The sequence below is a fragment of the Phycodurus eques genome, chromosome 11 (assembly GCF_024500275.1).
Source record: "Phycodurus eques isolate BA_2022a chromosome 11, UOR_Pequ_1.1, whole genome shotgun sequence".
NCBI classification, from domain to species: domain Eukaryota; kingdom Metazoa; phylum Chordata; class Actinopteri; order Syngnathiformes; family Syngnathidae; genus Phycodurus; species Phycodurus eques.
This window is the reverse complement of record NC_084535.1, coordinates 17,288,339-17,315,233: the sequence shown is the minus strand read 5'-3', so window position 1 is coordinate 17,315,233 and position 26,895 is coordinate 17,288,339. Positions and strand designations below refer to the sequence as shown.

The 26,895-nt window shown below is 41.2% G+C and overlaps 1 protein-coding gene across 3 annotated transcripts; it reads left to right on the top strand.

Moving 5' to 3' along the window:
• The first annotated feature begins 186 nt into the window (after positions 1–186).
• On the top strand, positions 187–26,418 carry sptlc3 (serine palmitoyltransferase, long chain base subunit 3). Of its 3 annotated transcripts, XM_061689473.1 has the most exons (13): positions 187–372; positions 3,036–3,224; positions 3,310–3,501; positions 4,327–4,481; positions 5,629–5,777; positions 10,124–10,248; positions 11,350–11,443; positions 15,244–15,349; positions 15,834–16,053; positions 20,891–21,017; positions 23,184–23,319; positions 24,342–24,471; positions 24,542–26,418. In XM_061689473.1, the coding sequence occupies exons 1-13, from the start codon at positions 262–264 to the stop codon at positions 24,653–24,655; spliced, it is 1,848 nt and encodes a 615-aa protein (XP_061545457.1). In that variant the 5' UTR covers positions 187–261; the 3' UTR covers positions 24,656–26,418. The 3 variants fall into 3 exon arrangements, 2 of the variants coding, with proteins under 2 accessions (XP_061545457.1, XP_061545459.1); XR_009769411.1 differs by lacking the exon at positions 24,542–26,418 and having other exon boundaries at positions 188–372; positions 23,184–23,582; positions 24,342–24,429; XM_061689475.1 differs by lacking the exon at positions 3,036–3,224 and having other exon boundaries at positions 193–372.
• The last annotated feature ends 477 nt before the right edge of the window (positions 26,419–26,895 follow it).

The window sequence follows — 26,895 nt, the reverse complement described above, 5'->3', positions numbered from 1 at the left end:
GTTGAGGTCGTTGACTCTGCACTAGTGACGTAAATTCAATCAAATCGTGTTGATGTATGTTTTATTTAGTTAGTTAGTTAGTACGTCCGCATCAATGTACGAAAGGAGAAAAGTTATTATATACATACTATAGTTGTTTTTCTAGTGTGGAAGCCCGACACCAATAACAAAGTAATGGGAGGCTGACAATGACGCGGCACAAGGAGGAAGTCAGTCGGTCAGCTTGTTACCTGCTGAAAGTTGACAGCCAACACACTCGCCATGGTGCAGGTGGGAGGATGGTACGACCGGCTCCTCATGGAAACGTTAACGCACCGGGAGCACAACGGACTGAAATGCAAAGAGGTACACAACTATCACAACACCATAAAGGTATGGACGCAAACACAACATTTTAAGATGTCGCTACGCTAAGTATGCACGTAAACATGACAAGACGACGCAACCTTGAAATACTTTGCCCGACACGGCCCCCTCTATGACGTCAGCTGACACCTCTTTGCTAATGTTGGGTTATAAGTGTATTTTATATTCTGAAGAGGGGCGTTGTCGAGCTTTTCGACATGACTTTTTGGCTATCCATAGTAACCTCTAAAAACACACTTGAGCGATCGTCTTTGTTGTCATTGCTGATTGCGCAAAAAAAAAAAAAAAAAAAGAAACGACAATGTAAACAGTTAAAGTGTCCTAAAGTAGAAGCGACCCCGCCCTTGTTAGTTTACCTCCAAACCAAAGCAGGTAGCCTCACTACCATTCCCACTACCTCCAGGCTGTGGAAAGGCTGCTGCTGCTGTGCATCGTTAGGGTGCACTGATTTTGTTCCACCTATTGGCCTGTTTATGCTATTTTGGGTTAATGTGGATATGGTTTGTCACTACACAGATTTTTATTTTATTTTTGCCATATATGTGGGTTAGATAGGTTCAAAAGCAGCGATAAAACATCCATTTTTGTAGCTTTTGAACTTTAGGAAAAGCCATGAAGGGCCAACAAAAATGTGATCTAGGGTACATTCGGAAATTCAATCTGACGTTTTCAATGCTCCCTGAGTGTGCAGTGTTCAGAGAGGCAGAGTCCGCTCAATTTTTCTATGAATTTAACAATGAGCGCGTTGGCCATTGGCAGGGATACGTCAGTACGTCCGCCATATTGAATGTGTCAGTTCTGCCTGTAAACATCGTCGTGCCTGAGCCTCCGGCCGCTGTCTTCAGTCAGAACGGTGGGAGTGCGCTCTGAACCACCGAACTGCACACTCCAACAACGCTCTGAGTTTCCCAACGTTGCGAAGTGTAGAGAGCACGTTTGGAGTGAATTTCCGAACGAACCCATAGTAACAATTATGGTTCTGAGTGTGTAAATTAAACAGCACTTTATTCATGTTGAACAAATTATACAATTGTCTGCGAACAGAAACATATGTTGATGCTATTGTTACATTTACAAGAATGGGGCAGAGCTCATCCAAGTGCAACACATTTTTATTTGTTTACCGGGGGATTCTGTTAACAGAAAACAAAAACACAATGCGTCAGCACGACTATTGGATCTCGTCTCATTCACGTACTGTGACCACTCATTTTACGGTGGCTCCGGTGCCTATTTCTAATGTAGACACAATACCTGGCTATCGTAACAGTGGCTTATGCCTTCACTTAAGAAACAGTATCAACTATACACTTTGTAACACATTGTATCATACATAACATCCATTTACAGTAATACAGTTCGTTTCCTTAACTATTATCATTGTCACACGTGTGCGCCTTTATCGTGACGTTCGAACACAACGCCGGAAATGACGCAATTCCGCGAGTTAGCATTTAGCGCCAATACATATTGTTCCTTAAACTTGGACTTCACATCAATATAGCCGTATTAACTGGCAAAGAAACACATTACTATTACTGTCACGATGCATTCTATGAACTTAGCACATCTTAACAACCACCACGAGTCTTGAAGTTCACATATGCTACGTTGCTAACAGTTGCAGCTAGTGTAGCTAACACGGCGAACGCAGCTCCCGCCGATAGCCATCTGTACTTCCCATACCATTTTCTGAAGACATCTCAAACTATTGTCGGATAGAATTCTGTAGTTTATCAATATGTATTCATACACCTTATACACACATTTACCTGTTAACAGAAAACAAAAACACAATGCGTCAGCACGACTATTGCATCTCGTCTCATTCACCGTACTGTGGCCACTCCTTTTACGGTGGCTCCGGTGCCAAGTTCTGTCACCCCCGTGACACAGTCCCAGTGCGCCCCCCCCCCCCCCCCCTGCTGACGATAGACTTCGTTAGACGTTGCTAATGTCAGCTGCTTTCGAACGCATTGTTCAAGCTTGTCACATTTAAAACAATCTCTGACAAACATTATTACCTTAATGAAAATTTGGATTTACATGTTTGAATTGAGTGTGTCCACTCCCCTGGGATTGGCTGGCAACCAGTTCAGGGTGTACCCCGCCTCCTGCCCGATGATAGCTGGGATAGGCTCCAGCACGCCCGCGACCCTAGTGTGGAGAAGCGGCTCAGAAAATGGAAATGGATGGGTGTCCACTCCCTTGGATTTTGACTAATAGAACATAGTATCGGTCAGTTTTTGGGTTATTGACATGTTGGAGCACTGTTAACATTTCAGTGACTGACATAATGTTTCTGTCATCATTACTTTGGCATTACAGTTCATTCATGCTCATGTCACCAACTGAGGCGATGCCAGGGGAAAAAACACTTTGGCCAACCACTTACTACAAAATACTACTTTTTAGGGTTCCTGCCACTCATTAAGCTTTAAAATCAGCATCACATGTATCCCCAAACAAATTTACCTTGACAAAAATACCTAACTTGACAAATTGCTGTCAGAGTGTATCCAAACTTGCATAATGGATAGTGATAATAATCATAATAGTATTGTTTTCTTGTCATTGCATTTAGCAAAGTTTAGTCTGCCTTTGAAATCAAGCCACACAAATAATGCTGTATCTTGTCTGAATTATAATGTGGGCTTCTTGTTGTATAGAAAGGGTCAGAGCTGATTGCTGCCTCCGGGCAGCACACGCTGGAGTCCTCTGAACATGTGCCCATGCTCGTGGCTGTCCCATTATACCTGCGCTCATGTGTTGTCATCCTGTTTGGCTACCTGAGAGACTTCCTCAAAACAGTGGGTTTAGGGAAGCATACTCAAACCCAAGAAAGAAAAGAGCAGAGGGTAGTCAATATTTATTGAAATGGTGCTGCACTATCTTTTCTAGATCACAATATATGACGGCTCATGTTGGTCTCTTGTTGTATAGAAACATGTCCGGGGTCCAGAAGTCACCTCTGGCCAGCACAGACAGGAAGTTTTTGAAAAGGCGCCCATGCACGTGGCTGTCCTGACATACATGGGATTTGGCATAGTCACCCTCTTTGGCTACTTCAGAGACTTCCTCAGAGCTGTGGGCTTAGAGAAGTGCAATCTCGCACAGGAACGAGAGGAACAGAAGGTATGTTGCAGTCATTTCAGTCATCAACATATTGCCTGCATACACACGTCATGCAGAAACACACAAATGCACGTGCGCCTGCCCTGCATCTCAACACATTGTTTTGCCCCAATTATCTTCAATGTTTGCTCTCCTACTTCATGCATGTACTGTATCTCTTCACGCGAATGTTGCCAGGGGTGAGACGGCACACCACTGGGAGATTCTGCTAAAGACCTAATTAAATCTCAGAGGAGTCAAGACACCACTTTGTTTATGTGCTTCATATGTTGGACAAGACATGGAACACTGCCACTGTTTTGCCATGCAGTTGAGATGAGAGTTCAACGCAATCTCGGACTTGAGAAAGGGTGATGCAGTGAAACGTTCTGCAATGAAACAAGTAATATATTTAATGTGTAAAGCGCCAATTTGTAGGAAAAGTTATCTCAATGTGAACATACATCTGCTTGTGGATTGTATGAAAATTGGGGGCGTAGGAGTGAAATGAACAGAACAGAACTGAAATTCTGCGTGGATCTGCCTTGACTGTCGAGTTGAGTAAATAGAGCGAGAGAGACAGACGCGTGAACGAGTGACTAACTGAAGATAAGCGATACAATGACAGTGATGAGAGGAATGCGCATAGTTTTGTTTTCACCGTCTTAATCACATCACTGGCATAGTGGAAGGTATCAAATATAATAAAGCAACTTGCAAGTGGGCAGTTGAATGGAATCCATTTCTTGGAACAGGCTGTAATGACTTTGGTTTTGTTGAATCACATGCTCAAAAATGTTAATGGCAGTTGGCAACATCTTAAAGTATGACTGTATCTACTTCCAGGATTTTGTACCACTTTACCAAGACTTTGAGAACTTCTACACCCGAAACCTGTACATGAGAGTACGAGACAACTGGAACCGGCCGTTATGCAGCCTGCCAGGGCCTGTCGTCGACCTGATGGAGCGAGTTTCTGATGACTACAATTGGACATTCAGGTACTGACAGCTTTGACAAACCAGTCCAGTCTTTCAGCCTGAATTTCTGTAGAAGCTGTCGGAAGATTTTCTCACAGACTACAGCAAGGACATTAGAGCAATAAAAAGAAGAGAATGGGATTTATCGGCGACAAATACAATGTACAGTATGTACAAAGAATGCACATCTTAAGTGAGTTTTTTTTGGGATAATGTTATGCTTTTAATTTGATGGGAATAAGACGCAGCACAGATACATTTGTGTGTGCAGATCACAGGCCGCAGTTGTCTATTTTTGTAGCGATATTTAAGCTCTCTCGGGCCAAATATGCTATGTTCTTCCTCAATTTTGCTGACTTGTTGAAACTTCGTATTGAGAAAACTGTAATTTACCAACTTAATTTACCTCTTGGTTAATCAACTGCACTGTAATTGTGCTTCCATCTGCTCAGGTTTGAAATGGACCAGCAGTAATTATTATGGTCGTCCACAATGCAGTTACAATACATTATCAGTTATTGCGGCTGTAACGGCCAGGTTACCCTATACACTACTATCCCCTACACTTGAAATAGTTCTGCTCATCCTAACAGCTCCAGAAAATCTGAAGTCAAGAGCAACGTGAAGATCGAAAATGACACAATCAGTGACAGAATAGGTGTAATTGTTGATTATAGGTTTTAATGAAACTAAATTAGAAATGGGGCAGGGATCGTAATGTTTTAATTAAAACGTACATGGCTAAAGAGATGGTAGATTTTGTTGGAGTGAACTGAAAGAAGTATTCTGTTGATTCATGAAACTGAATACTTAGGAAAAATGTACACTTAACCTGAATTAACTTGTATATGGATACTTTAACTACCTGTATCACTTGGACATTTATTCACTGATGTTTTTGAAGTTAGTCTAATCGACAGTTTTAATTCCAATTTGAGATGCGATGTGATTTGAATTATGCTCTATCTGAGGAGATAGTGTTCCTTCTTTAATACGCATTTATTATTGCACATCTCATGAATAAATCACCAGTGAAGTAATGTGTTTATAATGTAAACTTCTATATAATTGGACATTTGCTTTTAATAGAGTGTAATATAAGCAATCTATGTGTAGGGGGAAACAAACTAAAATATTAATAGATCCCCTAATGTTTAATTGCTTGCAGATTAACGGGCAGGGCAATACACAATGTCATCAACATGGGCTCCTACAACTACCTCGGGTTTGCAGAGAACAATGCCGATTACCTTGAAACGGTGGCAGACAAAGCACACCAGTATGGGGTCGGCGTTTGTAGCACACGGCAGGAAACAGGTAAGCGTGAGGTCAATGTTGCAATGGGAAAGAAAAATTCAATAATGAGGGCGCCTCTTGTCCTGTCGAGCTAGTTTGAGCGAGGCCATTAATCCAGATGGTGGTGTCTCACACGGTTTCAGAAGTCATCAGTGTGCATCTGCTTTCCAACACCGACAGAGCACGAATATGCCGCGTCGCAAAGTAGAAATGAAACTCCATTTCCCGCATCACATATGCCGTCATTTATTATCTTTCTGGTGATTTATATTGTCTGCAAGTTTAATTATCTCTCAGTAGCTGCAATGTTGTATGAATTATTCACCCTTTGTTAAATTATGTACCGCTCGGGCACAATATGAGATCATTTTAAGGTCGTCCTGTGCGATGGGGAAATTTATGAACTTTATGAAACAGTGTGGACATGAGGGTGGGATGCAAAAAGAGCACATGTGAAAAGTGTTAGCGTGACTTGGATCAAAGAGAGGCATTTTGAGCTTCAGATGAATTCTGATAGCACAAGATCGTGTAAAAGTCGAGTTTCTGATGGCGTGGCAGAAGCTTTGCGTGCTGGTATCTTGTGTTTTCATATTCCAGCGTTACTGTGATGAAATCGGACGCCTGACCATCATCAGCCTGCTGCTGAAATGTAAACATGGTGCAGGAACTCGCCAAACAGGTTGCATTTTGGGAAGGTTTGAGAAAACTATTTAATCTCAGGCACCCTGTTGTTAGTAGTTTACTTTATGACACCTTTTAGGTGAGATGACACTACGCAGTGGTTTTATCGTAACATCAGCAGAATTTAATAGCGTAATTAGCTTAATAGCATATTTCCTAAGGCATTATTAATTTACTGTCACAATATCAGCAAAAAAATACCAATGTGCTTGCTAGAAATTGTGTTTATTCTTTATGTCTGTGTAGTTCGTCAGTCATTCAGGTCATGTTAATCCACAATGGTTGAATCAAGGCAAAGTAACTCTTGTTAAAAAGGGACTTAGATAATCAAATGTTGTTAAGCTAACGATAAAGAAGAGGAATTAATTGCATAGTGGTTATTATTTATGCAATGTATTTTTCTACCCCCTTTAAAATGCCCAAATATACTTATCCGTAATTTCATCCATCCATTTTCTGCACCGCCCATCCTCACCAGGGTCGCGGGCGTGCTGGAGCCTATCCCAGCTATCTTCGGGCGGGAGGCGGGGTACACCCTGAACTGGTTGCCAGCCAATCGCAGGGCACGCATAAACAAACAACCATTCACACTCACATTCACACCTACGGGCCATTTAGTGTCTTCAATCGACCTACCATGCATGTTCTTGGGATGTAGGAGGAAACCAGAGTACCTGGAGAAAACCCATGCAGGTGCAGGGAGAACACGCAAACTCCACACAGGCGAGGCCGGATTTGAACCCAGGAACTCAGAACTGTGAGGCAGATGTGCTCACCAGTCTTTCACCGTGCCGCCTATCCATAACTCATTTTGATAATTTATTTTTGTTTTTCCCTTTCCCTCAAGACTGGTAATGAAAGGAATAACAAGTATTTCTCCCATGACACCTCAGTTAGCATCCATTACTAAATATTTTCATGTCTCAGACAAGATTACATTTTCTTGACATGTCATGTCTTTCAATGGAATGTAACCATCATTCTTGGGGATCTTGTCACAACGTCATTTACCTCGGAGACAGTCTCAAGGTGTGGCAAGGTATGGCTCAAGCGATTGTTCCTGTGTCCATTTTTTTAATATAAATCAGCACTAATTTTGTTCCAAATTATGTAGAAATCTTAGGACAAAGAACAGTGGTGTTCTGGTGTTGCAACATCAAACTATGGAAGGAATTGATAAAAGTAATTCTCATTCGCATGCTCAACTTGTAGTTAGGCGTACTTTGATGTCATGGGCCTGGTCATAAGATTGTTTAGTCGAGACAGTACGTGGTCTGGTGGCTGCTGCAAAGTCTCACTGAACTCAAGAAGTTAAAAAAAAAAAAAAAAAAAAAAAAAACCTGAGCCCACCATTTACACAAATGCAATATAGTGGTATCACATGAGCTATAGTGGATATAAAAAGTCTACAATCGCCTGTTAAAAATGCCAGTTGTTAATATTTAGGAAAAAAATCAGACTAAGAAAAATATTGCTTTTTTTTCCACCATTAATGTTACATATGCAACTCAAATTAGGATTTTTTTTTATTCTTTTAAGAGGGGAAGTAAAAACCAACAACTTCAATAATCTGGTCTGTGGATACGGCTGTGGTCTGAATCAACCAATCACGTTCAAACTCTTCTTAAATGGAAGTTAGCAGACATCTGCCACCATTTAAAGTGCCTCTGATTCACCCCAAATCAAGTTCAGATGTTTTAGTAGGCTTTTCTTGATATTTTTGAAGTCACGTCTTAGAGCACAAGCCATGGTCCACAGAGAGCTCCCTCAGCTTCAGAGGGAAGAAATGGTAACGTGACAAGTGGCCGCCATCTTTGTGGAATTAAAAAAAAAAAACATGGAATGGGCACTTCAAACGCGTCTAAAATTCTCTATAACAGATAAATTCTGGAAAAAAACAATTGATTACTAAAGCACATAACCTATTCTACTGCCCACACTGCTCCATTTGCGCTATTTAAGTCAAGTTTTTAGGGCAAGTGACACTGTTTGAAACGTCAGCCTGTTTGAAACAGGTTTCAATCTTATTGGTGGATATTTTTAACTGAAATTTGTCAGCCAATCAGAGAAGCTGTTCCCCGAGTAGCAGGCAAAACGAAAGGTTGGGGGAGATATGTTGAGCGACAATAGTTATAGTCTTTTACTCAATTTTGAAGGCGTTTTTTGACCAGATTTTCTATTGGCAGACCCCATTATCTGATTTTCAAAATTCTTGTTGCATTGTACTCTGGTTGAAGTGGCCATTCCAACCGAATCAGCATTTGGGGAAATCTTGTCCCGTTACTACTAGAAAGCAAAGCAAATGTCAGGAAAAGCCGACGAGAACATCTGAAATTAATTTGGGGTTTATTAAAGGAACTTTAAATCGTGGCATGTGTGTGCTGACTCCCATTTAACATGAGTTTCAATGCAATTGGTTAATTGTGAAAACAGCCCCATCCCCAGAACTTTTGTAACTACAATATATCAGTTGGTTGTTTTTACTAACAACCTCTAAACAATGACATTGTTTTAATTGAGTTGTACAGGTTATTGATCACATTAATAGTGGGAAAGGTTTTGCAACAATTTATCTTGGTCTCATTTTAGTAATATCACAAAAATATTTGAACAGGGGTGGAAAAAGGCCAAGGTCAAACATTTCTAGAGTTGTTTTGATGAATAACTCATGGTTCGACGTATCCCACACTCATTACGTAGGTATTGATACATGCATTTAGAAGAATGGCTAATCTGAAACGGAAATCTTTCAGTATAGCCACAGAGCACATTTCACCGACGTGTCAAAAAAGCAGGCACTTCTTTTATGACAGACAGTGAGTCAAGGTTGTATATGCAAATCATTAACTGGCCCAAGGTGGGACTTCTTTTTCTTTGTCCGGTTGTAAAAACTTTAAAGACAACTTAATTCACGTGCTTTGAATAAAAGAAGAAAGTCAATAAACAACAGAAAAACGACGCAAATATGATCTTTTTCTCTTATTGCTATGCTGTGTTCAGTGTTCTGAATGTGGATATTGCAATGGCATAAAACATTCACTACACACACATTAATAAGATCTGATTCAAAGGATTCAATATATTAAGGCTCTGTTTTGATCATGAAGAGCATTATCAAGATTGTGAAGACAACATCCACTATTACTGCTGTTTGATGAAAAAAGGTGCGCTCGGGATTTCAGCCAAGTAGATGAAACTCATAAATCAATGTGACTTTATGGATTTGAACGTAATCAACATCACTGTAAAAACAGAACTGCATTGCCATATTGTGTACGTAAGTCCATACTCCGTATTTGCTTCCAAAATGTGCTGCTGCACTATTTTGTAATTTTACTTATCAGGAGAAAAAGGATTGTATATCTTTGCATATCTTGTGAAGTGCAGTTAAAGTTCAGCCTTAAACGATCTCTTTTATCCATCTCTATTTAAAAAAAAAATATATATATATATTTTTTTTAAACTAAACTTGACGCAAGACGCCGTTGGCAGTGTAATGGTGGGAGCAATTCCCACTTGCTATTTGCAATCACTCTGTGATTGATCGGTGACCATTCCAGGATGTAGTCTGCTTTTAACTGCAACTGTCAAGTCAGACAATAAAAAGATGGATGGATTGCATGGAGCCTGACATATTGTATGAATAATGTTATGTTTGACTAAACTGTTTGATTTTTGTCACGAAGGTACCCTGGACATTCATGTCGAGCTTGAGTATCTAGTGGCCCGTTTCATTGGAGTGGAGTCCTCCATGGTGTTTGGGATGGGTTTTGCCACCAACTCTATGAACATTCCTGCACTTGTTGGCAAGGTATACTGTAAATGGGACACAGCATAACAAAGGAAATCTTGCAACAAATGTTGCAACAAAGGAGATAGTAATGTAATTAGCCAAGCTTTTTGCTGCTTTCTTGCATATGGCCTAAATTAATAAATAACAGTCAACTTAACTCAGCTCTGAATAAATCCCGACTCATCCCATTAATTAAAATAATCCTAATTAAACATAACAGTTGCCAGGAGGTTGAGTCTCTGGGTATACAGAGTTGCCTTCGGATACATTGACAAGTAGGGGCACGTTTTTGCTAAGAGCACCTCTCAAGGGTATTATTAGCCATACACTTGGCTGTCGGCGTACCAGTCAAGCTCACGCAGACAGTCACAGGTTACCAGAGGCAACGCACATCATGGATACCCGTGATTGGACCGGACAGGACGAAGGGGACTGTTGAACTGATGAAAGTGTGGCAGCATTTATGCAGCTCAAGAGGTTGCAGCCCCCACTGTAACCCTGCGGGCGTGGCTAGGGTCAACCCACGATGCCAATTCTGACCTACGGGGACAGGCGATGCCCAGACAGGCCTCTCATTAGAGTGACAGCTGCTGTTGGTCCAGGGCACAGGCCAGTTAGATCTGAGGCCCAAGGGAGGGGATCAGTCACTGAGATGGTGTCAGCACACCCTCAATAAGAATTCATTTGAATGTACAGTATGATGTCAAATGCTTATTAGAGTGTCAATGTTATATATACTAAACTAGTGGAGAGGGCTTTGCAGTACCTTGAATCAATTTAAACACGAATAGAGGCTGTCCATAAAGTCAGTTACTAAATGATTACCATGGCTTTTCTTAAGTACCGTAACCATTTTCTGGGGTTAACAGAACCTATTTCATCAACAGGGTTGCGGAAACGCACACATTTAAATGTGATTTAAAACTATGATCACCACTGAGTACACGTACATGGAACAAATCTGATTAACATATTTCATCAATTGCTTTGGAACGACATTTTTTTCAATTCTCAAGCGAATTTGTGGACACACTGTAGCCGCTCATGTGCAACAATTTGGATTTTGTGATTTCTTCTCTTTAGTCAAGAATAATTGAGTTTCCAACTTTTTCTTCTCAGGGCTGTTTGATCCTGAGTGATGAGCTCAACCACACTTCTCTCATCTTAGGGGCTCGATTGTCGGGAGCGACCGTCAAGGTGTTCAAACACAACAGTAAGTCGCAGCTGCTTTGACCATTTGACCTGATGCCCGTGTGGAGGATTGCCATGACTAAGGCTTGTGTGTACTGTACCACTGTGCCCACTACGGCATTGAATTTAGTTATACTGTATTGGATTTTAAGGTTTCAAAATAGCGTCACTTTTAAATATATTGATTTGTTAATCATTATAATTACTGTATTTCATTACCAAGTATATATCTGAGTGAATTGTTTACCTGCAAGATGGAGAAGTGAATGGCCATAAATGTGTACGAAAATATATTTACTGTCCCTCTGCTTGTTTATTGCATAACAACTCTTGTTTTGATTAAATAACATATTTTTGAGTATGCAAGGTTTATAAAAGCATCTAATTCATCAATGCTGTTGACTGCAGGAAGCACGGAAATTGATCGTGTTGAGTGCTTAAAAAGTGCTTTTTAACCTTTATACGGGAAAGGCTACACGGACCCTTGTACAGTCCTATATATATTCGTGTACCCCTACTCGAGTCATTACCATCTATCAATTCCAAACTATTAGCGCTGTAAGGAAAACGTTACTTCATCTGCAGCACTGGCTTTGCCTCAGGAAAGACCTACTTAACATTCTATGTTTGGATCAGCAATTGCAAAGGCTTTAATGAAATAGGTTCACTTTAAAGTCACGACAGTGTTTATCCATCAGCGGAAAATCTGGATGTGTTTTGTAATGAAAATGTCATCTTGTTGAAATTCACCCTGCTATTAGCTTGTCAAAGCACGAGTAGCTTTTCAACAAAGGCTATAAGGACGTATTAAACATGAAAGATGCATCATTTGCTGCGCTCAGATCAGGAACATCGGCTGCTCTGTCAGTCGAGAGGACAAACGAGACAGTCCACTAGCACTAAATGCTTAGTGACAGGTACAAGCCAAGTATTTCCAAGCAGATCTCACAGGGCAAAGAGCCCTCAGGCACCTCAACAAATGACCTCTTGCTGCCTCCGCACCTCCTGCACTCACTGCTCGTGCATTCTCTTACTGTTATAAGAGGCAGGCCCATATTTACCAATAGGGCTATACCAGTCCACTGTGCCACACCCCAGATTAATCATTAACATTCAATGACATTCCTTGTGTTGTAAACACAAGCGCCCCGTACAAAAAGTCGGTTAACTGGTCTGTGTTTGTCTTGTGTCATCACAGACATGTTTGCGACTGCATAGATTAACATCGTTGCTGTGGGAATGCTGTATGTGGAAGGTTCAGTAGCATTGCAGCACATTGATGCTCAGTCAAATTGATACGATCATTGTATGGATGCGCATATCTTGAAGAATGCTTGTCCAGTACGACACGTGAGGCTTTGCCTGATCTCAGATCAATTCCTCACTGGCAAACAATCTTTTACATGTCAAATCTGACTGGTCCCCAGTGTGACGACACAGGTAAAATTCGAAGTAGTAATCTGAACTTCCAGGCAGCATCATTATCTGAAAAGCATCCATTTCCTCGTAAGTAAGGCTGTTATTGGTCTGTGACGGATTTAGGTCTCAGGATCAGGGTGATGAGAGCTCCCTTATGACGTGTCATAACTACAGTTGTTGAATACTGCCATCTGCTGGTGAGTTGAATAAGTAACATTAACCATCACCAGCATGGAATCCTGAGTTTTGCATGTCGTGACTTATACGATATGCATTCATCCATCCAATTTACGCAACGCTTATCCTCACTAGGGTCGTGGGCGTGCTGGAGCCCATCCCAGCTATCTTTTTGGTCGAGAGGCGGGGTACACCCTGCACTGGTCGCCAGCCAATTGCAGGGCACATGTAAACAAACAACCATTCGCACTCACATTCACACTTACGGGCAATTTAGACTCTTTAATTAACCTACCACGCATGTTTTTGGTATGTGGGAGGAAACCGAAGTACCCGGAGAAATCCCACGCAGGCACGGGGAGAACATGCAAACTCTACACAGGCAAGGCCGGATTTGAACCCGGGTCCTCAGAACTGTGAGGCAGATGTGCTAACCAGTTGCCCGTATACGATGTCAATCCACATATTGTAGCTATTTTACGAAATGACTTTAGATAAAGTAATGTTCAAGTCAATGATTCTATTTTTGCTCAACAATTATTCATACCCTGGTCAAATTTATTTCAATTAATTTTTTTCCAGTCAATAAGAGAGGTTTGTGAGACATAACCTAGCCTACTCTAGGTTATGTTTTTTTGTTTGTTTTTTTTTAAAATCCAGCATCATTTAAGAACTGTGCGTTGCCTTAAAATTGTCAGGGATATTAACAATTTTCATAATGAATAATGGAAATTCCACTTTCTTGTGTCATTTCCAGTCAGAAGATACCCTATCAATCCATCCATATATACCGCTTAACCTCATCAGGCCATGGGTGTACTGAAGCCTATCCCAACTAACTTTGGGGGAGAGTCCGGGTACACCCTGGACTGGTCGCCAGCCAATCACATTGCACCAGTGTTGGGATGATTACTTTGGTAATATAGTTGGTTACAGTTACCCAAGTCATCCTGTTGAAAATGTAAAAGTAGTGTAAGTATTTCAATTACTTTGCCAAAGTAATATAACTAATTCCATTTGGTCACATTTTCATTACATTTTACTCTTAATTTTGAATTAATGCATCAACAGGACCCAATGATGTTCCTGATGATGATCCTTTAAAATTTGGATTAAAAGTATAGATACTTATTTTGGAATTGACCACATATTTGTTCTTTACACAAATAATAAACTGATAACAAAACATATATTTTTTTTGCATTATATGTGTACATTATCTGGAAAACTACCATACCATGTTGACCTAATGTTAAATGTGCACAATTTAATAGTGAAGTGAATTTGCCATTTAAAAAAAAATAAATAAATAAAAAAAATAAAAATAAAAAAGTCCAAAATGATAACGATGACACTTTTCAAAAGTCAATGTTCTTTTATGTGTTAAAGTGTAACTATGAGTCTAAACTTTTCACAATCTCAGAAAAACTAATAGGTTACATCACAAGGTGGCGCTTCGAGCTCATATTTGGAAAAATGAGGATAAGCGGTATAGAAAATGGATGGATGGATGGATGTTTGAGAGTACAGCAGAATGGAACATGACCAGAGAGAGCCAATGACAACCATTGGCTTTCGAGGGGAGAAGTGATGTAAAAAAAAAAAAAAAAGAAGAAGAAGAGCTTATGCAGCTATTTTTCAAATGTAACTAAACTTGTAATCACAGATATTTTCAAAAGCAACTGTAATTTAAATACACATTATCTCAGAGTAATGTAATGGATTACAACCACAGAAATTTTGTAATTAAATATACGTAATCTGGTTACATGTTCTGGTTAGTTACTCCCCAACACTGCATGGCACATTTAGACAAACAACCATTCGTACTCACATTTGCACCTAAGGCCTGTTAGTCTGCCACGAACCTAACATTAATGTTTTCAGAATGTGGGAGGAAGCTGGAGTACCCAGAGAAAACCCACGCAAGCACAGGTAAAACATAGCCATAGCCCAGATTCAAACCACCGACCTCAGAACTGTGAGGCAAACATGCCTACCACTCTATGACTGTGCCGCCCAGAAGATACCCATTCATCAAAAAAAAAAAAATAATAAGAAGAAGAAATATCAATAACTTGGAATTTGGTGAGGGTATGAATGATTTTGGTTTGAAATAATTTTAAAGCTTGCTCCTCTATAGCATACAAAGTAACCGTTGTAAAATCTGTGTGTGTGTGTGTGTGTGTGTGTGTGTGTGCGTGTGTGTGTGTGCGCGCGTGTAAGACATGGTCCATTTAGAGAAAGAGTTAAGAGACTCAATCTGCTCAGGGCAGCCTCGGACCCACAGACCCTGGAGGAAAATCCTGATTATGGTGGAAGGCATCTTTAGGTCAGTAGCTATTACGCCACACACACTTCCTGACACTTACACTGTGCAATTGTCTCTCAGACATTTATTTGATGTCAGTTGGTACATCTTGCTAAATAAAGGCTTCCAGGTGGTCTTAACAGAGACTTAGTGTCTGTGTGTCAATTTAGGTAGAGAGTTGAAAAGAACAGTGTGTCTCCATCTGCTCAGTAGCTCCAAATCAAGGCTAAATGGAGCCACAAAGGTTGACTAGCCGAAACTCTGAGCTTGTTCAATTGAGGGCTTGTTTTTCCTTGGCCTTTTGCATGAGTTGCTCAGTCCCTTTGAATGATAATATATACATACAAACGCACAATATGTGTTTTTGCCATTTATACAGGAGTTGATTTGCTGCATGTTCACCAATTGTTGCAGCATCTGATGTTACTTTATACAACATACATAATTATGTCCAAACTGTCATTGCATTCAAACTTTTTTCTTTAACCCCATCCTTTGACATTAGCATGGAGGGCTCCGTGGTACGACTCCCTGAACTGATCGCTCTGAAGAAGAAATATAAGGCATGTCTGTACCTGGATGAGGCCCACAGCATCGGTGCAGTGGGGCCAGGAGGGAGGGGCGTGACAGAGATGTTTGGGGTGAACCCAGCAGACGTGGACGTGATGATGGGCACCTTCACCAAGAGCTTTGGGGCTGCTGGAGGCTATATTGCTGGCAAAAAGGTGAATGTCCTTTCGTGGATTTTTCTGTGTCAATTCAGTTTTAGGTTGTGATTCTTACTTTTGCAGGTTCTTATACAAATAGCATTTTAAGTAGAGTTCTTAGAAAACACAGACATGCACAAAGTCAATATTTAGGATATCTTAAACTACACAGTAAGGTAGACTGCATAGAAACGGACTTAACATTAACACAGAAAAAATCTGGCCAATGATAGCTACTTATTTTCAACATGCTATTTATTAGTTATGTTTATGGCGGTCATAGAAAGAACATGACATTGGATACAAGCAGCTTGACTATGTTAACTCAACAGGGTGGCCGACCATCACAGTCCCGTGACTCACTTTTTCTGGGCGAAGAGAATGCTACATGCATACCGTAACGCCATGTGTGAGAAGAACTGCAGCTCTTACTGCACTAGTCTTCGTCACGCAACTTGAGCAACAAAGTTGTTTTACATAATAAGCCTGCTACTAGCTTTCAAAATCAAACACATTTTTATAAATTATATTAAAATGGGCGGCACGGTGGCCAACTGGTTAGCACATCTGCCTCACAGTTCTGAGGACCAGGGTTCAAATCCCGGTCCCGTCTGTGTGGAGTTTGCATGTTCTCCCCGTGTCTGTGTGGGTTTTCTCCAGGTACTCCAGTTTCCTCCCACATCTCAAAAACATGCATGGTAGCTTAATTGAAGACTCTAAATTGCCCCTAGGTGTGAATGTGAGTGCGAATGGTTGTCTGTTGCTATGCCTTGCCTTTCTATGCCTGCGATTGGCTGGCAACCAGTTCAGGGTGTAGCCCGCCTCTCGCCCGAAGATAGCTGGGATAGGCTCCAGCATACCCAAGTGAGGAGAAGCGAAGCAGAAAATGGATGGATATTAAAATGGGGGTATCATTAGCTCATCTGTAATGAATTGGGCTTTTGGACACGGAGGGTCATGGACAAATATGAATTGGAACTAGTTGATGGTAAGATACTGGTCTGCTTCCTGACTACTTTCAAGCAAGGAAGTGAGACGGAGCTCAAGGGAGCAGCTACCGTATGTGCACCCCGTCACTCCTTTAATGCCAAAATGCATCTAATCTGGGTCTCTGTGTCCTGTACAACCGATAAATACAGCAGAGCGGAATTTGATTTTCCGCTGTGGGGTTATGATAGGTGTAATAAATTTAGAACAGAAACTATTAAAAATCTTAAGTGGCAGCTCTGTGAAATACTAGAACATAACAATCATACTATTAGAGAAATTATTAAATCAGTACCTCTATGACTGCTACGCTCTTGGTCATGGTGGTGTGGAAAAGGGGAACGGTGGGTGTAGATGGACCCATTTGTAGAAAATAGCCAAAAGTGGGTCATGTTTTATTTTGCACCGGAGAAGAGAAAAGTTATAGAGAATCGAAAAATAGGAGCACAGAGGACAGCGAGCACAGAGAAGATAATTGCCGTATTTTCCGGACTATAAATCTCTCCAGAGTATAAATCACACCAGCCGAAAACTGCATCATGAAAAAGAAAAAAACCCCAGAAAAGTTGCACTGTACTATAAGTCACATTTTTGGGGGAATATTTATTTCATAAAATCAGACACCAAGAACAGACATTTCATCTTGAAAGGCTAGTTATAGTAATAACAATAGAATAGAGAACAACGTAACATAATCTGGTTATTCAGATTACTATAACATAAACAACATAACATAACAAGTTTACCAAACTCTCGATCTCACTCCAAATCAATTGTCTTTATAAATTGATGTTTACATTTGAAACTTTCAGTGGCGCAGGAGAAATAGGAGTAGCAGAGACTGGCATACAAGCCTAGAGCGCCCCCTCGCGGCTGGCAGTGTGAAAATAATGACCATGTGAAATTATATATTTTAATATAGAAGTCGCTCCGGAGTATAAATCGCAGGACCAGCTAAACCATGAAAAAAAGTGTGACTTCTAGTCCGAAAAATATGGTAAATGAAACACAAGTTACAAGTAGGACCAAACAAGGTCAATATAGAAACAGGGGAACTACTGTAAATGCGCACAGACAAAAATGACACAGTGAGGTAGAGGTGAGTCAAAGTAAGGGAAGGAGCTGAGCTTGACACAGGAGGAAAATGACCGACAAAAGGTGACAAATAACAAAGGAAAGCATGAACGCAAATCAGCACATTGAAAGTTGAAGTTTGAAGTTGAAGTTCGCTTTTGGGGAGGCCGATATTTGCATACTCCTATCCACAATATGGATTAAAAGATGGATTTCTGGTCTGTTGATGGATCTACCTGAAGAGAAGAAAATAAACTTTTTTGTCTATGTATCTTTTATTTACTGATTTTTCAAATTTACAGTAACTAGGTTTGCTTGACAAGATGTTTAAGATTTAACTACACACACTTTGTCACGACCCATCTCTCTCAAAGCTCGCATACGTCCAACAAATGTTGCTCAGGCTTTTGAATTCCAATTTACTCCATTAAGAAGTACACTTTAGTACATCACCACATGGGTTTTGTGGCACTTGATTAGAATGCTGCAGAGGAAGTAGCCATGTTGTTTGAATTAGGTACTGAGAACGCAACCCTTCCTGTCCTTTCCTTATGTTGGCTCAGCCATAATAAGAAGGTACAGCTGGCAGATGGCCAGCCCCTTCTTGTGGCAGCCTCGGAACTGTGCTCCAGATTTTAACAACGCAGCCTTTAACAGGCATGATCATGTTTGAAGTACCAGCACTGTGCCTGGCTTGACAGCTGGCTGTAGTAAAGTCCAGCATGAGAGAATTTTTTTCGATATAAAGGTGTTTGTTTGTTGGTGAGTTTCTGGGTTGATGGGTTCTGGAAAACAATCGTCTTTGTAGCATTTTATTAGGGTAGAAAACATGAAAAAGCCAAGGGTTACGCTCCTTTTAAGTTATTTTGTCTTGGCACTGCTCCTACTTTTTTGGCTGCGCACTACAACATTAGTAATTCTGTTTGTGTCTGCAGCTAAAGGAGACTCTCTTAACCTGTCACTCCACACCCCAGACTGGAGATGGAGGTTTTTTTTCTCTGACATGTTAGCTTTATTGGTGATCTTGGTCACACCAAAATCCTGTGGTGAAAATCCCCAGTCTCAAAACGAAAACAGATGTCACATTGGTTCGGGATTTGTAACCCGCGTTTGAGCATTTCCCCTTAAATCCCTTCCCCTCACACGTGCACACGGAAGCCACAGCCGCCGCCCAGCGGGGACAGATGGCGAGCGTGGAAGCGGTGGCCAGACAGCATCTCCAGCGACGTGTCATCACCCGGCACCCGCTGGCCACCACACATTCCATGATAGCTTTGAGCCCGTTCCAACTTCTGAGCAGTTTCCACACTCTGAGGACACACGATCAAATGGATTTGCAGCAATCCTGCTTCTCACATCTTCACGACCAGCAGCAGAAGTCATCGCCTGCTGACATGTGAGAATAATGAGCACGACAGGACTCATTCTGGCTCATTTCAGTGTTCTGCTCTGGCTCCTGGAGTGCAGAATGAGAGATGTTCCAGAGCTCATCGACGTAGGTCGTTATGGTAACAGAGAGCCGTCTTGCGGATTGATCTTCGGGTGTAGAGTGAACTTGGGCTTCCTCTAGTGGTTTTTGCTCAGAAGTGCATTTTTTCCATCATTTCAGCCAGATGAACTTAGGGGAAAGTACATATTTTAAGTACAATGACCCTCGCATATTTGTATTTCAGTATTGGCAAATTCACCTACTGTGTGTTTTTTTGTTTTTTTTGGGAGGGGGGGGGGACCGATCCTCCATTATGCTCTCAAAAGCTTGCCAAGTTGCTGTTTTTGTGCTCCATCCATGATCCATGTGGCATCTTGGTGCCAAGGAACTATGATGGAATGAGTTGAGGAGCTTTATTTAGACAAAGTAGGGCTTTGCCACCATCTTGTGGCTTCTTGGTGCGAAGGAACTCTGTTGAACTGAGTTGTCGAGCTTCATTTAGACAAAAGTAGTGCCCACCATCTTGTGGGTTCTGTAAGCAATTATAAATCTAAAGGCTTGGGCTTCCTCTGGCGGTTTTTGCAGAGAAGTGCATTTCTTCCTTCTTCCATTATCTCATGAAGTTAGGGGAAAGTGTACATTTTCAGGAGAGTGAGCCCCTGCATATTTAACAGTTTGGTATTCACACTTCCTCACAAATATTGAGGGGGAACCTATCCCCCAATCATGCACTGAAAAACTCGCCTCATACCCGTTTTTGTCCAAATTGTGATATCTTGGTGACAAGGGACTATGTTGAAGTGAGTTGAGAAGCTTCATTTTGATAATAGTAGTGCTTTCCCACCTTCTTGTGGCATCTTGGTAGCAAGTAATGATGTTGAAGTGAATTGAAGAGCTTCATTTACACAAAAGTAGTGCTTTGGCGTTGGCTTCCTACAGTGTTTTTCTGATTGCTTCCATTATCTTAGCCAAATGAACGCAGAGGACAATGTATATTTTAAGTACAGTGAACCCCCATATAATGTATTCATAGTTCAGCATTCGCTAATTCACTTATTCGCAAATGTTTGAGAGAACCTATCCTCCATTATTTGCTGAAAAACTCACAGTATACCCTGTTTTTGTGTTCAGACCATCTTTTGACATCTTGGTGCCAAGGAACTATAGTATGTTGAAGTAATTTGAGGAGTTCAGTTGACAGAAGTGGTGCTTTGCTGCTATCTTGTGGCATCTCGAGACAGTTATGAACATTTTTACGAGAGGCCTCAATTACTCGTGGAATTTCGGTATTCGCAGCAGGCCTCGGTCCTTATAATGTACAGTATTTGTTTCAGTGATCGACATGCCGTCGGACTTTCATTGCAGGATTTGGTCGACTACCTGCGTAGCCAGTCCCACAGTGCCATGTACACCTCGAGCATGTCTCCTCCTGTTGCTGAGCAGATCATACGGGCCATAAAGTGCATCACAGGACAGGATGGCAGCACAGAGGGTGAGTACCGTATCGGTATTTCTAGGCTTGGATTTGACAAATACTATCTGCCCGTCTGTATGTAACTCTTTACACCTGCGCATATTTTTTATGGAAACAAAAGCAATCTGAATCCGGAGGACTGTACCAATGTTAGCATTAGGAGTAAGTCCAGACCTGGAGGGGAAGACTAACAGCTGTTTGGTCGGAAAACATGGTAGCAATTACAGGGGTCTGTAGTGGTAGAAAAAATAGAGGGTGGAGGGCGTGCAGTACCCCAGCACACGTGACCCTCACATAGAGGAAATCATTTTCATGTGTGTTTGAAGGAACCGTAGACCTCTGAATAGTTTCTGCTTTAATGGCATCAGACACAAGGGCAGGGAAGTAGTCATTAGTTGCAGTACCACCGAAGACCCAGCTTCCCCCCCTCCGTTGCGTTGTTAGGACTTGCTGGTTGAAGAACTGGGCTTGCGCAGGTAGAACACAGCCCAATTTGTGCCGCTGAATATTAACCAAGGGGAAAGGTCACCAGAATCCTGCAGGTCATTGGCAGTGCACCTAAAGTTCTGCAGCGCTTTAATCAATATGACGGGCTCAACTCTGGAATATGCAATCATGTTGGAGTGTCTGGCTCTGAACCAAACATGCTTTGCATCTATCGTAGCCAAAAGAAATAACTGCAGAGACTTGTCTTCAAGCAAACACTCGTTCACAAACACAGAGTCCAGTGTCCACCCAATCACTAATAAACAAAGTGTTCATTTATCTTTACGGCTGCGCCAGATTAGTTTCATCGTTCCCCGTCTCCCTGCGCCGCTCATTTTTTTTCTCTTGAACGTAGAATTTCACACTTGAAAGCAAGCTGGGGACGAGAGCTCAGAAGCATGGAGAAACTCGGACAAAAAGAACCTCCGCACAGTCTGACCCGTTCCTTACGATTATTGTCTGGTATCGGGTTTTTGACCTCCTTGCCCTCCACTTTCCGCCCCTTCTGCCTTCTTCAAAAAAGGAACAATCTACAAAATATAGGCCTGTGCTTCTGGGCTGGTGCCTTCATGTTATGTGTTGTCCCCCATTTAAGATAAGGAGCGTTCCAAATGCTTTCTTCATCCCTTCCAATGCGCTCCCAGGTAATCAGAATTAAACAGAACCATGCTCCAAGGCACAGCTGGGCCAGCCACGTAGCAAGCTGGCTTGTTAGCGAACACAGGGGTGATGGAAGGGAGTGGGCAGCACCCTTGGCACTTCTGACTTGTTTGTAATACCTGAAATGCATGTGACACTTAGGCATTAAATGTGTTCACTTCCAAACGTGTTTGTGCATTTTCTATCAAATGTGTCGCAGTCTGCAAGGACTGCATGCTTGCACGACGTACCCGGCTGTGAACAAAACTGAACCATCTGCTGATACAGCTGAGTTGTAATCACCATCAACTTCATAGGGGAGGCTGCACAGGCCCAGATGGAGGTGTAGGCCTCACATAATAAGATAAGAACTCACATTGCGTTAGTTACTGCTGACAGTTGGAGGGCAGAGGGAACGTCTATTTTAGCTGAAATCTTTAAAGCAAAGACCTTCACCAAGGCTGAACAATCCTAAACATGTCCATCGGACTCCAGTGAGCCAGCCATTTTCTGCACCGCATTTCCAAACTATACCCACTGACTTTGGGCAAGAGGCACGGTACACCCTGGACTGCTCACCAGCCAATCACAGGGCACATATAGACAAACAACCATTCACACTCACATTAACAACTAAAGACAATTTAGAGTCTTCAATAGACCAAACATGCAACTTTGGAATGTGGGAAGAAGTGGGAAGTTTTATCAACTTAAATCAATTCAGACATTTTACCCCACTGCGCACAATTTTTGCCCATGTCAGGTTAACAATTCTTGATGATCGGCCAGAATAGGGTTAGACCCTTATGATTTATATGGAAATTGGATATTGGATATGGAATATCATGGAATACAGGGCTAGTACCACTCCTAACAGGGCCACCGCAACTTGTGTCAGCGTCCGACATTAAGCCTTTTGGAGTGAGCCATCTACAAAGTTGTGTGGAAATCCTTTTTTCTTTCTGTAAATCTACCCAAAAACTACCCTACCATCAAACACTGATCAAACTATAACATCATAAATTTTGCGCAATTCATCTCTTTTTGTTTTTCTTGAAGGCATGCGCCGCATCCGACAATTGTCTCAGAACACCAGATACTTCCGGGCCAAGGTGAAGAAAATGGGCTTCATCATCTACGGCAACGAGGACTCCCCTGTGGTCCCCATCCTGCTCTACATGCCAGGCAAAGTGGTGTAAGGATGCTCCAGTTGTATACATAGGCCTCTTTTCCGGCTGCGCTACACTTCTTGTCAGATGAACTGTGCGTGGTCCCATTTTGAAGCATTAAATGCTCAGTGTTGTTTGTTGTCACAAGCAATTTTCAGCCACATCAGCGTGTTTCATGTTGAAGTGATTTGAACGGCTGCCACGGCCCACATTTAAAAGTTTCCATGAATCACTGGTATGGACTGTTTGAGTCGACTCGTATCTGTGACTACTGAAGAGAAAACATCAGGTAGCTATTATGCGGAACCCACTCAGGTATAATGTGTCTTCTAGTGCACGTTGATATGTGTGAACATTTCAATCCCTGAAAGGGAGTTGCTGTCTTTTCACTCAACAAGACAGATTTCTGTTGAGAGACAAAGACCCAAATGAAAATGTATTACGATAACTAGAAAGGTGGGGTAGGGCACAAACATCACCATTCACTGCAGCCAAATCAACCAAAATTATGTACCTTCCTGAATAAACACCCACCTCCTGCCTATGTCCTGATGTTGTCGTTGACAATAATGCAAAACACACAATCTTAGCAAAAGATATGACACAATCTGCTCTAAAATGTATTGGGTTCCTCCAGGGGCATCGCTAGGACTATTTTAGTGTGGCTGAAGCCCCCCTAAAAACCTCTCACATCCCCCCAAAATGTTTGGCAGTATGTATTTATGGCGAAGGTGCATTGTCTCATGCCCCCTAAAACCGACCCCAACTTCTGTACAAAATTTAATGGAAACAGGTTAAGTCGTACTATGACCTCCATGACTGAGATAATAAATATGCCACAATTCAAACTAGCTGACAAAAGAGTCAGTACAAAAGTGAGACATACGAAAACTGTTTTGTTTGCGTAATAGGAACAAAATGTACAGTAAATCAAGCAATTAAGCATTCCATGGAAAACAAATGTTCTTATTACATGTCGTTTGGAATCTTCTTTTATGCACCAGAGGATGTAACAAATTAAGGGTTTTATTTCTCTGTCACTGACCAGAGCTTTTGCTCGAGAAATGCTTGAGAGGAAAATTGCCGTGGTCGTGGTCGGCTTCCCCGCTACGCCAATAACCGAAGCCCGCGCTCGCTTCTGTATGTCTGCAGCCCACACCAGAGACATGCTGGACGAGGTACATCCTAAATGCCCTTGCTCAATCACAAGCACACAAGCATACTATGAAACCTTTGCTTTGTCTTTAGGTGCTGCACCACCTGGACGAGGTGGGAGACGGCCTGGGTCTGAAGTTCTCACGACGGAAACAATCCTGCTGGTCTGACCTCTGTAACGAGACTGACTTTGAGCCGGATGGCTAATGCAACTGTTGACCTCTTCACTTGACTGTGTCAAAACCACACACAACCACAAATCCACATAGAACTGGAACACACAGTGTTTAGACCACGGAAGTGCCCACTCAGCAGTCACAGGTTGATTTGATCAACAAAAAATGCTAAGTACCAGAAGATCGTGCACCCAGAATATCCTCGGTTCTCCTTGGATTCTCTCCAGTTTATGCTATGTAATGTATTGTGTTGGAAAAATATACAGAATTTGTAAATGCATTGAATGAATAAGGCCATGTGAAATAACCAGCCACAGCACAAGGTACACTTGCACAATTTAATGGCCTTCTATACACTGTGACGCTGACACAGATGTATTAAATGCTGCGTTACAAAATGTGGTTCCTTACCCTATAAAGAAAAGAGAAAAATACTAGCCAGAGATAAGTTATTAAAATAAAATATTGACAAAAGTAAGAATATATGATAAAAGAGGATTTAAATTGAAGATACACATGCATCTGGAGTATTAACGACAAGCCTATAGAATATATATGAGGGACAGTCTAACAGTAATGTAATTTAATAAGCAATTTAACTTAAACTCCTAATAATAGTTTTTTTTTTTCATTGAAATGTTCAATTTTTAGTTTAAATACATGTTTTTAGGTTTGTTTAGAAAAAAACCTTTATTTAAGCCTGTCCTCTTCCTGTCAGCCATTTTGGAAATGACATCATTGTTGGATATCAGTCAGAAGCAGACAGCTGTGATTGAATTTAGTGTTCTGGAGGGCGAACCACCACTAAACATTTTCAAAAGGTTGCAAAATGTGTATGGGGAAGCTGCAATAGGCTACAGCATAGTCAAAAAGTGGGTGTCCAGGATCAAAGGTGAAGCACAAGCTCCTGCTTTGAGTGACCTCCGTGGCAAGCAAAAGAGCTTGTGAAGTCATCAGTTCCTTTGTCTGGACTACCATAATCCATCCCACACACTCACCTGATCTGGCACCATCAGAATATGACCTTTTGGGACCTTTAAAAGAAGGATTTAGCAGTCAGCACTTCTCTGATGACGAACAAGTTAAGGATGCTGCAAAACAAAAATGGTTAAAAGCGTAGCCTACTGAATTTTACGAGCTTGGCATACATGGCCTTGTTAAATGATGAACAGTCGATGTTGAGAAGAAGGAAGATAATATTGAAATTTAGCGATGAAAACCCCTCTTTATGGGCTTTATTTCTAAGCGTATATTGCCTTTTTATTGCAATAAATAAAGCCAGAGGAAAATTGGGCTCATTACTTTTTGACTTCCCCTCGTACTATAGGGGCAAAGATATTTGTTCACTTGAATCTTGCGACGACAAGATCTGGAAACTGTAAATGATGGAAGTACCTCAATTCACACACGGCTAACATGCAAGGAGTGCAGACAGCTGTGAAGATTCAAATATGAGTGTATGTTTTGCGTAAGACTTGAGAAAAGGGTCCAGACTTGCAGGGTGCCACCCACGTTTCACTGCCAGCTGCAAGCTGTTTTTTTGTGAGTGTAAAAAAAAAAGAAAAAAAAATTTTCTTTCTTTTTTTTGTTTTTTTTATAAATCTTCTTAACATGAGAAGGTTTGGAAAGCATGTCCTGCCACAACTTTTAACAAGAGGAGGTTTGAAAACTTTGCAACTTTTAATCCTGTACCAACCAATCTCTGTCCGCCCTTTAAAGCCTTTTTTAAGTTCTAGATCAAGGAATTGACTATATAACTGTGTTCTTTTTTTGATTAAATCATGTTTGATTCTTGACTTTTTTTATTGTTATTTTATTCCAAACTCACTGTGGCAAAGACATTTCATAATATGTAATCTACGGTAATCTAAATTGTGATTCAGCTATACGTACAAAGATGAAAATTATCAAAATTTCAAAATGATCCTTTAAACTACACGTGCCTAATTAGATCACATCAATATGACAATTCATTGCATTCCCAAGATTTATACAAATGTCACATAGAGCTTTCATCAGCATAGATGATAACCTCCGCATAGATAATAGATAATTTAGCAATTACTTCTTTGACGTGTCATTAAATCCTTACAAACCCTGAGGAGGATACAGAGTGTTGGGGCTTGTTTTGTGGCAGACATCTCATATTCTTCACAGCTTCATTGTTGATGTTTTAAAGACCTGCTTGTTCCCTTTGACGCACAAAAAATTGCAACAGTTGTGAAGCTAAGCATGTGGAGTATGCAGCACCTGAGCCAACAGAAACCTAAA